Source organism: Cygnus atratus, chromosome 1, assembly GCF_013377495.2.
Source record: "Cygnus atratus isolate AKBS03 ecotype Queensland, Australia chromosome 1, CAtr_DNAZoo_HiC_assembly, whole genome shotgun sequence".
NCBI lineage: Eukaryota > Metazoa > Chordata > Aves > Anseriformes > Anatidae > Cygnus > Cygnus atratus.
The window spans coordinates 135288078-135303595 of NC_066362.1; the positions used below are offsets into that span (position 1 = coordinate 135288078).

Sequence of the window (15518 nt, forward strand, 5' to 3'; positions counted from 1 at the left end):
ACTTTTTCCTTACAACCCTTTTGCTTTCATTCTCTTCTTCCTAACAGTTGGTATCTCAGCAAGTATGAGGACTGTCTTGTGTCCCATCTGTCACATCCATGCTATGTTCAAAGTATTAATGCTACACAGTGTTTATAACAATTGAACTTAAACTCTCTGCTTTTAGGCAGCAAAACTGTCTGTCTTGTTGTTGAACCCTGGTAAACTTCCCTGCCTCGATGTACTACAGAAATTTACTTGTTAACATTTTTCTATCCCCCCTTTTCTTCCCCATTGCCCCTCCACATGCATATTTTACATTTCAAATTTTTACCGCTTCTGCTTTCTCTCTTGCTGCGTGATCGCTGTCTCTTGCAGTGTTGTAAGATCTGCTGTTTCTTCTGGCCTGAGCTAGTCTCTTTTCAAATTGCTTTCTACTGTGTCTCTTTTGCTAACTTTCCTGCTATTTGATCAGATGTTTTATATAAGTACTTTGCCCCATATACAGGTCCTTAACACACTGGACCACTAGTGCAGATCTCTGCTGAGAGCAGTTTCTGTTATGAAGATGATGATAAATTAATGAACTAGAAATTCTGAAATTAACATCGTCAGCAGAGTTTTGCATTACTTCACTTCCGATAAAGCTTAAGTATTAATTATGTTCCACCTATTTCTTTGTCCATTAGTGAGTTTGTGAATTATTTCTTTATATTTTTCTTTTTTTGCTTTTGTAAGCTTCTCTTTGCAAAGACAGATTTTAAAAATGCCAAATGAAACTGCTACAGCAGTTTAATGATTGCTAGCCTGGAATGGCCTTGATGTAGAATCATTCCCCACAAATATACAGCAACATATTTATTCAACTGATTTTAATGTGACAGTTCCAAAATTGTTCTAGAGAAACTACAAAGTAAAGAAGCACTCAACTATCTCTTTATTCAAGTTAATGGATATTTGTTCTATTGAATGCAGCAGATGTGTTTATCTTCAGTGACATCACATATCACTGAGTTTAGCTTTGCTTTTTCAAGATGAATTTCTGATGAATGTTTTCTAGTTATACTGGGAAAGCTCCATGATTTAGCTTTGGCCATATAGGCTGTGAATCTAGTTTTGGGTTTCTGGATCCATTTTCAGTCCTACTTCAGTTGAAAAGACTGTTTATAGCCATTTTCATAGGCTTTCCAGTAAGAAATAGTCTTCTTAATGAAGAACTAGAAGGAGGTATTTCCCAGAAGGTCAATATAAAAGAAGTTAGTCACATGATTTAACCTAATCCAAACATGGATTGTCTGAAATGATCATGAAGGTTTAAAAAATGCTTTCTGCCTTGATTTCTTTATTCTCCTTTTATATGTCAATTGAATATTTCTCTAGTTGAGTTTTAGAACTATATCCCTGCCAAATACAACAGCTTTTGAAACAGTTCAACACATTTTCTGTGAGCTCATATGTTCATCATGCATACAACTTGAGCGATTTCTAGGATACAAGACATAATACTGTTTTTGTTTGGGGATAGTAGATGTTATAACCGAGGGTGGAGAGGGAAAGGTGTGCCATTAATGCTTGCCTTTTTTTTTTCTTGCAAATATGCTTGTTTAACCTTCTGCAGAGTTAAAAACCAGAATTAGACATACTTTCTAGATCTGCAGCATGTCATGCAGTATTTCATCTTTCAGGTCTATTTGAGGCTGTAGAAACAATGGTAGCAGCTAAACTTTTTTTTATCACATTGGTAGCTTAAGAAAGCAGAATGATACTGTGCTAAAATATATAGCAAAATAATAATTGATATAGAAGATAAATATTTGAGAAATACGAAAACACATTTTCTCCCAACTCTAAGTAATCAAGCTCACTCAGAAAATTGTGATGCTCATTTTGATTTGTGTTGGAGTTATTTGGCGCTTAAAGTGCTTTGCTCTTAAAATGGAAGTCTTTGTGTTTCTAAACTTACTTTCATCTTTTTTAAAAGGTTGACTTAGGTTAATGTAGAATTGTTCAATAAACTAGAATCTCAGAGGAAGCTTCTTATTTTCAGTGAAATGAAAACTTACAGATCTTACTAGTTTTAGACAGATGACCAGCTCTTCCATGTTCTCTCTGAATATTCAACTGTTGCAGAATTTAGATTTGAATGTATAAAGTTGAGGGTGTGACTTTATCTATTTCATATATTTTTATTTATATATATAAATAAAAATATATGAAATTTATATATATTTATATATATAAATAAAAATATATGTATATATTAGAGTTGTGTTCTGCCAAATAGATTTGAGATTCATTTTGAGATTTGGAATGCCCAGCAAAATACAAAAATACAAAGAAGGATATGGTACTACTTGGGGAGGAGGAAATAGAAAAATGTGTTCTTTTTTTGAAAAAACACTTGAGATAATGTTGCAAGTTCCTTTTAGAACACTTTACTCCTTTTTATGATTAACTCTTAACTGTTCTGAAATACAAAAGAAATGAATGGGTAAGTTATACACAGTATTAACTAGCCAAAGTGAAGCATGCTTATATTCTGTAACATCCATATGACATTCAAATACATATTATTTATATTTAACAGAGGACATGTTTTCTTTACTACAGAGACCTTATTAAGAAGCTGCTTGTGGTTGATAGGACAAGACGGTTAGGAAATATGAAGGTAAGCATAAAACGTTAGGTGTAATGCACAAGGTTGAAAGAATTCTATAGGAAAGATTTAGAATAGCTTTTGTTTTTATAAGCATGAAATTGAGATACATTTTCCCATACATGACTTCATTTGTGCAATCCTAAATGCAAACTTTAACTCCTCATTTCTGGAATTTGTACTCATAATGTTTGGATTAATTCTATTTTTCATGATAGTCTTCTTTGCCTTCCCTCCCCACCCCCCCCCCCCAACCAATTCTATTTGTTTTTGTACATTTGAAGACTTGCACTAGACTAGACACACGGTGCTATGTCCTGTTAGTCCTCCAGAGAGCCAGATAACTTCATTCTTTCTTTGGAGTTGTTTAATCCCAGAAGGAACACTAAACAAATTAGAGGCTTGATTATTTTAAGAATACAGAAATTGTTTCTGCACTGTGATGTATAGTCATTGTCTTCACAGTTTGTTTGTGGGGCTGCACTGGGGCAAATAACTTACTGTTACGATTTGACTTCTGGAGGAAATAGCTTAAAAGACAAAGCTATGCCCACAGGTCTCAGGCAGCATCCCAATGTACCTCAGAAATACATCTCTACCTGTGATATGCCAAGGTGACACAAAAAGCAATCCTGTGAATTCTGTGAGATGACCTGTTGTAATACTACTTCTAATGTCAAGAAGACAACGAGCTTACTTGATTTTGCAGCTATGTGGCAGCGGTGGTTGGTTGTGCTGTGAGAAATTAGCTGTATGTGAACTAGCTTGGGTACATTAACAGACTAGACAAAGCACCTTAAAACTTACTGTAGGTTAATACACCCTTCTAGCAGAATACATTAGTCCTGTGTTTGTTGGTTGCTGTGGTCGCAATGTTGTGGATACCTAAATTAGCTTTTGTAATCTTCTAGTTGTTTAGAGACAGCTAAAATTTCCATTCCTCTGGCCAGGATTGGTCAGAAGTTTGATTTTTGTTGCAAAGCATTATTTATGTTGCACATAGCTGAAGAAGGTAAAAGATGTAGTCACCCAGGTTCCTTGAACATGCAAGTGCAGACCCTAGAACCCACTTTCCAAAGTTCCTTTTCAGAACCTTTTCTACAGCACAAACTTACACTAATAAATAAGAAAAGCTGGAAAATAAGTATTTTCCTTACCTTTCCAAACTTTTTGCAGTATTTTTCTACTAGGAGGAGGGAGATTAACATCAGACCTTCACAAACTCAAAATTTAGGAAGTTACTGGCCGATTAAAATTCTTATCCTTTGATAGTTTCAAAGGAAAACAAACACAAAAATAAACCTTGGTTTAATCAAACATGTTTGCGTGGGGTGACGGGGGATGAATGTGGCTGGTTGCCTTTGTGTTTTTTAGTCTGTGGTTATTTAAGGTATTTTTAGCTTGTTTACTATAAATGGCTAAAACATCAAAATCAAAAATTGTTTTAATTAAAAGTGGGGTTTTGGGGCTGGGTGGCGGTGGGCCAGTATTAAGTCTGATCTTTTTCTGTAACCAAAGTTGGTTTAGAAAAAATTATATCTGGTTGGACATTTTCTGATGAAACATTCAATGAGAGAGAAATTACTCTCCGTATCGCCTTTTTGGATAGGTGCATGGATAGTCCCAACCCATGTAAAACTGAAAAACAAAATAAAAATAAACAACAACAAGAAAAAGTACAATATTTTTTGTTCTATGGGGCTGGATGTGGTGGTAGCTTGAACGCTGTGCATTAAAACTGTGACCAGGCCTGAGACAGAGAACCTGCAGTTTTTCCCTAGTGCTTAGATCCTTGAGAATGAGTATGTGCTTGAACAATGTTTTATCTTGAAAAATAAATGACGTTTTTGCTCTTTTTGTACAAAATCAAGTCAGCCAAGAGAAAGTAATCATTACAAGACAATAAGGCCTTTAACTGTTTATCTAAAATGAAAACAAATGGCTTTATAAGTGTACTTTTACAGCAGTATTTAGAGCCTTTTGTTTTCAGCACTAAACATCTGTCATACTTTATAGAAGTATTTCCTGGCCCTGACGTTTACTTTACACACCATCAACCCACAGTTATTTTCTTGATTAATGTAAAAAATTCTTCTTACTCTAGAAAATGTGTCTGACTAAAAGGCATTCTCTAAAACACAGGAGAAAACAAGTAAATAGAACTGCAGTGAATGGTTTTGTAGGTATTTAAAGGCTAATCTTCATCACCCTTGTGTCAGAAAAATGCTGAAAGAAAAAAGAAAAGAAGACTATATTGCTGGAATTCAGGATCTGTTAGGGAAGTAACACTAAATTTATCCTGTAGACTCTTTTTATTGATTATCACCTGAGAAAAAAAGAGATAAGGTTAAATGAACCATTAGCCTGTTTTGATGCTGCGGTTCTTAGGATGAAATGCATGTCTTGGCATACATATAACTTATTAAATGGTTGGGTTGTTTGTTTTTTTCTTAAAGAATGGAGCAGATGATGTGAAGAGACATCGATGGTTCAGGTCTATAGACTGGGATGCTGTACCTCAAAGGAGACTAAAGGTACATTCTGAAAAATACTGCACAGGACATGGCAACAAGAAATTGTTCGTTTAAACTATTCTGTTGAGGATTTGTTGCTGTGTGTGTGTTCGCGTGCGTGCGTGAGCAGTGTATGCCCACATCAATAATTATATGCATTTTTGTCCTTTTACACTACAGAATTAAATTATTTGATTGTCTATTTGCAGTTTGTCTATGATACTCTTACAGATAGCAAGGTAGAAAAACCCTAGTTTGTTCTGCTCAAGTAAGTTGATTAGCATTACATACAATGAGCTTTAATTTTCAGTTGTAGGGTTTTGTATGTAATTACTGTTGTAGGGATGAGGGGTTGTTATTGTTGTTTCTTTTTCTTCAATGTATATATGTGGAAATATTTTACTCTGAGTTTTATTTTTTTCTGCCAAGTTCAACTCAGGTAAATGCTTTAATAAAATGTAAAGTATATGGGAGTAGGAGGAAGAGAGAAGGTGAGAGAGAAGGATTTATGAATGTAATTCTAACATACTTTTTAACAGCACTGAATTCTAGTGTTATATGAGGGCAGATGTTTGCAAAAGCTATCAACACTGTAAAAATGCTTTTTAAAGACCTTTGGAAGTAAAACTGCCTTCCTTCTTTTTCCTTCCTCAAATTTCTGACTAGTACAGTTTCTTATAGCAGTGATTTTTAGTAATATAGGTTGCCATATAGAGTCAGTCCAGTACTGATTACATGTTTGGTTTTACTTTTCTTTGCATTAATTTCTTAGAATGAATTTCTGGGTAGCTATCTTAAATTGTGTTTGTGGACAGTAGTTTAGAGGTGAAAATGTTCTTGATGTATTCTTGTAGACAACATCCTAAAGTAACACTGTAGCTGATTTTTTCTTTTCTTTTTTATGTTGGGATTGCTATATCCAGTTGATGTTTTACCTAGTGGCATTGTAATTAAGACACAATTTTCAAATTATTTACTGTAAATTCTGGTCATGAAAAACTGCAAAGAACACAAATTGTGAGATCATATAAGTATTTCAACTCTGAAGTTTACGACAATCTACTCTATTACTAAATAGATAGCAAACAAATAGTATTAAAAACCAGAATGTTAGTCTTGGATAGAAACACCTGTTGTGCAAAATTTTTATTTTAAAAAAGTCACTGTAGCATTCAGATTATGAATTCAAAATGTTGTTTCTTATTCTTAGTGATGATTGAATTAAACTGTTAGAAGTTGAGATGCTGTTGAATTATACTTCAGATTAAAGACATAAATTGGCTCAGAAATTTACTTTGTTATTGTTAGAGGCAGAGTCGGTTTTCAAAATCTTAGTCTATTACATACTGATGAAAAGATGGAAAATATGAAATAATGGATACGGTGCTCCATTTTCTCTCTTAAAAAGTCTGAATTGTCCTATTGTACAGATGAAACATTGATTCACAGTCCTGATAAGATCTCAAACGTCAGTATTAGGCAAATAACATTGAAGGCTAGGAGAGAGGAGAGAAAATAATTCTGTCAGTCTTAATTTCTCTCTCTCTTTTTCTGTACCACTTCACAAAACTTGTTTTCTTGTCAGTATGCTTACAGAGAGGCAGGAATATCCTCTGTGGTGAAGCAGATATCTCTGAGTTTTCTTGAAGATCCATTCTCTATAATCCTTGAGGTTCTTTGGCTTTTTGGAAAGCAACAATCAGATTGAAGTGGATTTAGGCCAGGCTACATCTTCCCGTTACTTTAGAAATAGCATTTCTGAAGTCTTCTGTCAGTTTGGATAATTGTCCCAGCGTAGGAACCTTTGAAAATACATTTTCAAGTTGTTTTTGCAGTTGCACATATTAAAAATGTTTGGGTACGCTGGAGGATTGTGGTTATTAGGATCTGGTGCACTGTCCTGAGTACCCCTGGTTCATACCGTCTCTCTGGAACTGCTTAAACACGAGTAGAAGCTGAGCTTCTGGAACAGAGCAGATTCTGCCCATCTTCTTAAGTATCTGTGCAGTATGTTGTGACTGCCATATTGCCAAAACAGGGCTTTGCTTTTGGTTGAAGCTTGGTCATTACTGTCTGTAAGGACCCTTTCTTTCCATTTGGAAACCTGCTAATGGCATTGTTTCAAACTAAGAAGCCAAAAAAATCAGATTATATCTCAGAGACGGTGGAAGACAGGCTTTTGAGAAAATGGAGAATATTGTTTTGCTTTGTTTTGTAGTTCTTCCTGTCATGTAACTTTCCTTGGCCAGTTTGGTGGTTGTCCTTAAGGTTTTCTCAACCTAGAGTGGTTTGTTTGCCTTATGATGATATTTAAGCTCTCCATGTCACTGAGAAGGGGATAGAAAGCTGAAGGTCTCTTGAAAGAAGAAAAGTTTTTTTATCCTACGGTAAATCCTCTAATTGATTAAGTGTCCTGGGGAGGTGGTTTATCTCCTTCCTGTGGCCAGAGAGTCAGAGTAGTCTTGATGCTAGACAGAAGACAAGGCACTAGAGGTACAGTGAAGCTGGTGGGCAATACTACAGCTGAAGCTGAAGCGAGCAATACTAGAAATCCAAAGGATCCTCTGAGGAAAGAGATAGAAACAGTTATTTCCCTTGGCACTTCCAGTTTTCTTAAAAAGATCCATTTGAATTAAGATGCTTTTACAGACATCCTTGTGAAATAACTGTTTTTTTACAGCGCAGCACTTTCTTTACATGCTTCAATTTACTGCTAGGCTAGGAAAAAGCACATTAGGTAGTGTGAGGCAAGCACAAGTGAGTCATTTCAGCCTCTTTCAAAGCAATCAGCCTATTTGAAAGCAATGAAGAGAAGAGGAGACTTTCTCTTTCAGTTACAAAGCAATTACCCTCACTGCTATTATGACCCTTCTTTAGTTGAGAGGGATCTGATGGTGATTACGCTCCTTGCCAGCTGACCAGAGAGGTAAGGAGTGAGGAAAGAAAGTGGCAGATTATGCTGTAAGAGAATGTGCCTGGAAGCTTAATTGCAATAATGTTTTGAAGTAGTCAATTTCCATTTCCAAAGCAGGTAGAGCTTGAGTGCTAAATAAATAAGTATCTGCATTATAAGTGTCCTTAACCACAGTATTTAACTGCAGATAAAGCTTTGGAACCTGACTGTGTTGCTGTAAGCTTTTCTCTCTCACACCAATCAATATTGGTGAAAGAGAAGAACTTCTATCAGTATGTACGCCACCCCTACCACCACCACCACCCATTCTTTTTCTTAGCTCTTTACAGAACGTCTGCTTTAATGTGATGGAGTGTGGCTGATTGAGAAACCGTACTAAATTTTTTTTGCGCTTTTTCTGACTAGCCTCCTATAGTGCCGAAAGTATCTAATGATGGAGATACTTCCAATTTTGAAGCTTATCCTGAAGATGACTGGAATAAAATGCCTCCAGTACCCCCTAAAGATCTAGAAATTTTCAAGAACTTCTGAATGCTACATATGCACTGGACGAGGTATGTCCAAATGTCAGGAGCTCGCTTCAAAACGTTGCAAGTCTGTGAGTGAGAGCCTTGTACAGGAATTTCATCTTCTGATTAATAATAGTGATTAATGCTTTCATACAGCTCTTAAAACGAATATGAATTGGCCATAATAATAGACAATATAAAGTAAACTTGAAATAATATGTTGTAAAGCAAGCCTGCCCAATGATAGAGATAATTTATATCATAGGCTTTGCTGTTTCTATAGTGAGTTATCCACTTACAGATATTTTTTGAAGTCCTTTCATCCTTAAAATTTTTTCAATAGCTTGTTAAAAGCAGATATCTAGATTGATTTGACACATAACAGTCACGTTCATTTCTTGATTGCGAGATTTTTGTATTAAGAGTGAAGACTTTGACAACCTTGTTCCTCAAAATAATTCTATACCCTAGATTCTGTCTTAGAGCAATGAAAGACTGATAATTTACATTCAATTCACATGCACTGTGTTGTGTTTTATATTTTTTTTCACCGCTTTTTGTCTTAGAAACTAGAAGGAAACTGAAGCGAAGAGTAAGTCTGAAGAAAAACGGATTTCATATTTCAATGAAGACCACCTTTGTGAATGAGAACGATACTGCATTCAGATGTGAATATGAGAATATCTTAAATATCTAAGGAATTGGAGGCAGGCAAGAATAATTTTTAACTGTAAACATTCGGCATTAGTTTAGTAAATTGTAATATTGATAGTCTACTCTGAAGTAGACTGACTAAAATGGTATATTAGGAATTTTTTTTTTAAGTTATGGTTTAGTTAAGTTTCCTGCTATTCCCAGATCCTTTTTGCATAGTTAATTCATAGACTTAATTTTATAAGTTTATACTAAACTTATGTAATTAAAAGCACAAATTAGTGTATATGTATATAATGAATACAATACAACGAAAGCACAGGAACTGTGCAAAGATGTAAATTTTTGTATTTTTCAGAGTCTACAATTTTTATTTTTCAAATAATGTTTTTCAAGAAGTTCTCTAGGGATAAAAATCTTAAAAGGAAAAATGAGTTTTTCATCATCTTATATACATTTTATAATTCTTTGTAAAAAATAAAATAAAAATAATTAAGTTTTAAATAAGATTTGTACCTAAAAATTCCAATGCCTCACACTTGCAACCATAGTACTTGAAAGCAGAAAGACAAGGGCATGTTTTATCGTTGATTAAGATACATCTTAATGGCTAATCAATGAAGTTCTGTTACAGTGATGTCTCTATAAACCAGGATATTGAGTGAAGTAGACTGTCTGAAAAGTAATTCCTCACATGACAACTATCTGTAAACATGCAATTCAGTGCATATTCATAAAAGGGCTCTCACCGGCTTTTAAAGGGGTTGTGTTCTCTCAAGCTTGTTGTCGTCTTCACATGTAAAGCATGAGCCATAACAGACCTTTTCCGTTATTGACATTCTTGTTGAATGCTTGGCACTTCTGAATATAAGAGGGAACACTAAATATATATTAGAGCCCGAATTTTCTGCTTCTGCTTTTGGAAATGTCCTAAAGTCTCCACTGCCAGGAATTCCACATGTACATAGTTCAAGCCTTAGACATAAGGAATTTTTTTTTATACTTACTAACAGCTTTCTAGCAGATTAAATACACTGTATTTAGGAAGTATTTGCAATACTGCTTCATTTTAAGTAGCACCAAGTAACAGTATATGCATCTGTATGTATCTATGTATATGAATACACGTAAACATGAAGGTAAATTGTATACAATTCAAGATTTTTTCATATTTCATATCATGGTTCTTGTTTTAATGCAGGGAAATTGATTTTGGAAGTGCTTTGATTTCAAAAAGTAAATGCATTAGATGTTGTATTTTTATCTGACCTTTAGGAAAGCTACAATACTTAGATCCTTCTTTTTTTTCCCCAGAACTCATCAGCTCACTGGAGTTTTACAATTGTGACTAAGAGCTCTACATAAAACTACTTAATTAGATGACACAGACAGTTTCTCCTATAAACAGTTTTCTATATTTATCCAAAATGCCATAAGAAATGCAGGCCAAAGATTAATTTTTCTGAGCTAAATTCTGAATGCTTATAAAGAAGGCATTTTACTAATAGCTGATAAAATTTAACGTGTTTATAACTTTACGACAGATATACAGCCGGGGTCTCATGATGGAAAAGTTACCTCCAATTTCTTTTGTTTAAGAAAGTCTTTCTTTAAACAGTGCAGAGGTGTAGTAAAATAGTAGATGTACTTTGAGAGCTTACAACTTCTAGCTTATTAGATCTATTTCTTTATCAAATTTAACCTTTAAAGAGACTGTATAACTGGCAAAAATGTACAATATGTAACAAAATTGTGCTACTTCAGAGCAGTAGCTCTGGAACATTACAGAGTCATCTTGATGTTATGAAGTGTCACAAGTTGATGGCCCCACCTGGCGATCAGTGAAAGCTGTGTAGTTATATATAATAAAATACAGGAAAATCCATAGAAAATTATACTTTTAACATGGTAAAATTACCTTGTTCTCCCGAGAAATGAATCTGGTCTACTTTATTTGTATCTGTGGAGTTAGTTATTCCAAACCAGTTGGAGGAACTGAAGTATGTAAAAACAGCTTACATTGTCTAAGAGAAGAAAGCACAGTTTTGTGGGTTTTTTTGTTTGTTTGTTTTGAAGTGTAAGCTTTCAGTATTTTGAGTACTACAAAAGCAGCTTTTTATTTAAAAACATATGTACTGCAACAACCAAGTGTCCTAAATATGAGGGGTTTTTTTGTTTTGTTTTTTTTTTTTTTTCAAATTTAAAAACTGCACTGAGTTTAGGTCTTCAAAGCTGAGGAAATGAAGTTGCATTTGATTAATGTGCTACATTGGTGGTCAGAAGTTTTGAGTGTTTGAACAACAGGAAATAGTAGATTTTCTTTCTACAACTCTTATCCATTGCTGGCAGTGGATGCACTCACTATGATAGAGACTAAAGAATCAAGTAAAATCTTCTTAATAATGCTAATCTGTTGACTTCACATTATTTTCAGAGCCATGTGTACATATGCCTAACTACTGACCTCGTCAACATGCTTTCTAGTACAAAACTCCTTTCAATTTTTTTTAATTAAAATAATAAGAAACCTTGTTTTTGAAATGTTATCTTAAATGATCAGTTTTCTCTACAATCTTGAAATTATTGAGCTGTTATTACCTTCCCATTTTATTTATTTGCACAAGTGAGTTGGTTTTATTCTTAAGTCTTTGCTGGGACTTCATGGACCACTAACATAGTTCTGTCTGAGTGCTCAAGTAGAAGTTCCCAAATACACACTGCACTAAGGACTCTAGTGTTAATTTTTTTTTTTAAGCAAGCTAGAACACTTTTTATTTTCCATTGAAGTTTCTGTTCTCTGAAATTCATTTTATTATGATTGCTTCTGTTAACGTGTGTTTTTGCATATAGACTTTTGCATAAGGACTTTTTTTTTTTTTTTTGCAAGAGCCCATAGGCCTTTCATATTCTGCTTTGGTGAATGAGAATGTTAAACATTTAAAAAGCAATCTTTATTTTTGATTTTTTTATATAAATATATTTTTAATTGCCCAATTCGAGGTTTTAAGTGATAAATGCGCATTGTAAACTTAATTGCCTTGTAACCAAATGATGAAAATGCTTCATGATTTAAATGGAGAACATGCTGTAGATTTTCCTGTATATTAGCTTGATCAATGAATATGTGTGCTACTGAGCTTTAACTAATGTGATCTTCCACTGTAGAAAAGTCATTGTTAATTGATCAAAATATAGGTACTGAACTATGTTTAAATGGATCAACAGGGATTTTGCAGGTTTGATAGCAATTAAGATATGGCTGTTCCTCAGCCCATCTGCTTACCATTCAGAAGAGGTGTGATGCAGTGCTTCCTATGCTATAGAGTTATTTTTCAGCTTTCAATGACTGTAGCATGATTTCTTTTTGTACTGTACTGTGTACAGACTTCCCATGTTTTGCACTTTTCTATGGCAAACCTGACTGCTTTATAAATACTCTGTTGTGGTAGAAAGTAGTGGTAATGATAGCAGGCATTTGTGTACTACATAACCAGTTTGAAACGCTAGACTTGCGAGGTTAACTTGGACTAATGTTGTATGTTGCTGGTTGCTTGTTGTAGCTCACATGTATAAGTACTGTTCAAAGTTATAAAGTCAGCCCTCATTGCACAATGAAAATCACTGTGATCTGTACATAAACCCTAGTAAAATTTTATTGCTGTTTAATTTATGTAATATCTGTCAAATCTGGATTCATTTAATAAACCTTTATAACTTTTTAAATGTTTAAACCTAGTTTGCTTCCGTTTATGGTGGGAGGAGGTGCAGGTTCTTCATCCAAAAATTGATGAAAGGGAGAGGAGTAGAAAAACAATTGTTCCTTCTTGTCAGGAGTTAAGTCTTTCCAGAGCAAGACACAAGTGGTGGAAAATATTTCAGTTGGCATAGAAGTAGTACCAATAAGTAAGTACATTTTCCAATTAATTTCAGGTAGTGATCTGATACTGAAAAGCGTTGACTTGGATTTCTCATTAAACTTTGATTAAATGACCCTAGTTGCTTTGACGTTTTCACAACTTAATGACCTGAACGCTGTCCGGAACACTCATTTCAATCTTTGCAATCATTTCTTAACACCAAAAATATTCTTATGATGTCAGGCACACTAAACTAAATCTTTTTTTCCATCTTTATCAAGAACATCAAAAGTCTGCTTTTACCAAAAAATATTTAGCTGTTGGTTTTAAATTACTTCTCCTGGTCCAGTTGTATTTTATTTCTTACCCACTAGATAGGTTAATCTTGCAGAGGTAAATATGTAGGTATAGAACTGACTGGATACAGTAGGGACGAGTTAAGGGGTTTTTAGCAGTTTTGTGCTTTATTTCTGCCTGGCTTAAATCTATATTGTGTGCATTGGCATTTTTCTCTCATTAAGCACTGTCATGTGCTTTTAAAAACTGGTAATGGAAAGCGAAGAACACCGCAATAAGCCCTGGCAAGCTTTTAGTCATGTCTTAGACATGAATCAAAAAACTGCTCAGTTAAAACATACCCAGGACACTTGCTAACATTCAAGAATTTGGTATTTGTAAAGAATTTGGTTTGGCATCTATTTCTTACCCCAGCCTTTTGTCATGTGGTAGAGTTTTTGTTCATTTACTTTAAGCTGAGTACTGTATGTTTTTTGGATTTACCTGTGACTCAGAACCTTCTCCAACAAAGGTCATTTTAAATATGTTTTTTCACTAATGAAGGGCAGGTAAGTTTTGCTGGTCTATTTTTGTTTCCCTGGATCATACTCTTGTAGTATTACTCGCTGACCCCAAATCCATCTCATTTGCATGATTCATTAACCTTTTTTTACTGTAAAAAGAAATGCTGAAACAGTCTGACAAGAATCCTCTATTCTATGACCAGCTAAATAATTCAGTGTTAGCCCCACGTCTTATCTCTTGATTTCACTGTTAAGTAGTAACAGTATAATAAGAAGTGGTTGAAAGCAACTGTCACTTTTGCAGCTCTGAATCTTGCCCAATGGTTTGTGAATCTGTATATATTTCAGATATCAAACTCTTCCATCTGTGAACTCTTGCCTTCAGACTTTCAAGCTGCTTTTCACAGGGATAGTAAAAAGCATGTCTCAGTAGAAATCTATAGCTTTCATTTCTCTCTTCCACTTCTTTCTACCTACTCTCTAAAATATACTGCATGTGAATCCATGTCAAGCTTCATATTTATCCTCTAAACCAAGAATATTGTAAAGCTTCATCAAGCTGAATTGTAAGATTATTTTTTTTTCAGCTTACCCAAATATTTTTCTACTTCTCTCCAGGAAATTTCTAAACTGTGACAACAGGAAACTTCAGTAGTAAGTATGGTGGAAAATCAGCTTGAGGGGCACTTCACTAACAAATGTTTATGTGATTGGACTGGAAAGGGAGGACTGTATACTGGAAAGTTGCATTCTTAGAAGTACGTGGAATCTCTAGTATGAGCAATAGAATCATAAAGTATCCTGAGTTGGAAGGGACCTACAAGGATCATTGAGTCCAACTCCTGGCACCACACAGGTCTACCCCAAAATTCAGACCATATGACTAAGAGCACAGTCCAAACACTACTTAAGCTCCGGCAGGCTTGGTGCCGTGACTGCGTCCCTGGGGAACCTGTTCCAGTGTGTGACAACCCTCTCAGTGAAAAACCTCTTCCTGATATCCAGCCTGAACCTCCCGTCACAGCTTGACACCATTCCCTTGGGTCCTAGACTTACCTCAAATCTTAGTCCTGAATTTTACTGTTGTTTAGCTGGATAGGTCAGGAGTAAAAACAGGTGCTGTGATACTTCAGTTTTTTGTTTTCCCAATTAATAACTATTATGTGCATGGCTATTTTTTTCTTACCATTTTTCAGATTTATGAAAAAAAAAAATCACAAAGATGGTACCTACTGTAACAATAGTTTAAGCTGGCCAAGAGTGACGTTTGAGAACCCTGTCCACCATCACTCCCCACATCCTCCTTGGAGTGTGAAACCTGTTTACTGCAAGTTGCAGTTAGGGTTTGGCATGCAGAATAGGAGTGCATAATAAGATTAAGCTTCAGTATCGTAGTTCTAGAGAATCTCTCCAACTTCTTGCAAATTTTCCGTAAAGCAAAGGTGTACTTGCTAAAGCATGCATTTTTAGAAATGTTAATTTTATCTAGCGACAAGGTATGGAAAGTATTGTTTTCTTTTATTTGAATCTTGCATCACAGAATCACAGGTTGGTTGAGATTATAAGACACCACTGGAGACTGTCTGGTCCCTCCCCTGCTCAGTCAGGGACTCCTAGGGCTGATGGCCCAGAACCA

General features: G+C 34.9%; 1 protein-coding gene across 2 annotated transcripts in view; it reads left to right on the forward strand.

The window, feature by feature from the left end:
* Positions 1–12956, forward strand: part of PRKX (protein kinase cAMP-dependent X-linked catalytic subunit) — a 59516-nt gene extending 46560 nt beyond the window's left edge. For both annotated transcript variants that reach the window (XM_035542201.2, XM_035542202.2), the window contains exons 6-9: positions 2590–2647; positions 5092–5169; positions 8468–8616; positions 9138–12956. In XM_035542201.2, coding sequence (XP_035398094.1) covers positions 2590–2647; positions 5092–5169; positions 8468–8593 — 262 coding nt within the window. In that variant the 3' untranslated portion in view covers positions 8594–8616; positions 9138–12956. The remainder of the gene's footprint in view (positions 1–2589; positions 2648–5091; positions 5170–8467; positions 8617–9137) is intronic.
* The last annotated feature ends 2562 nt before the right edge of the window (positions 12957–15518 follow it).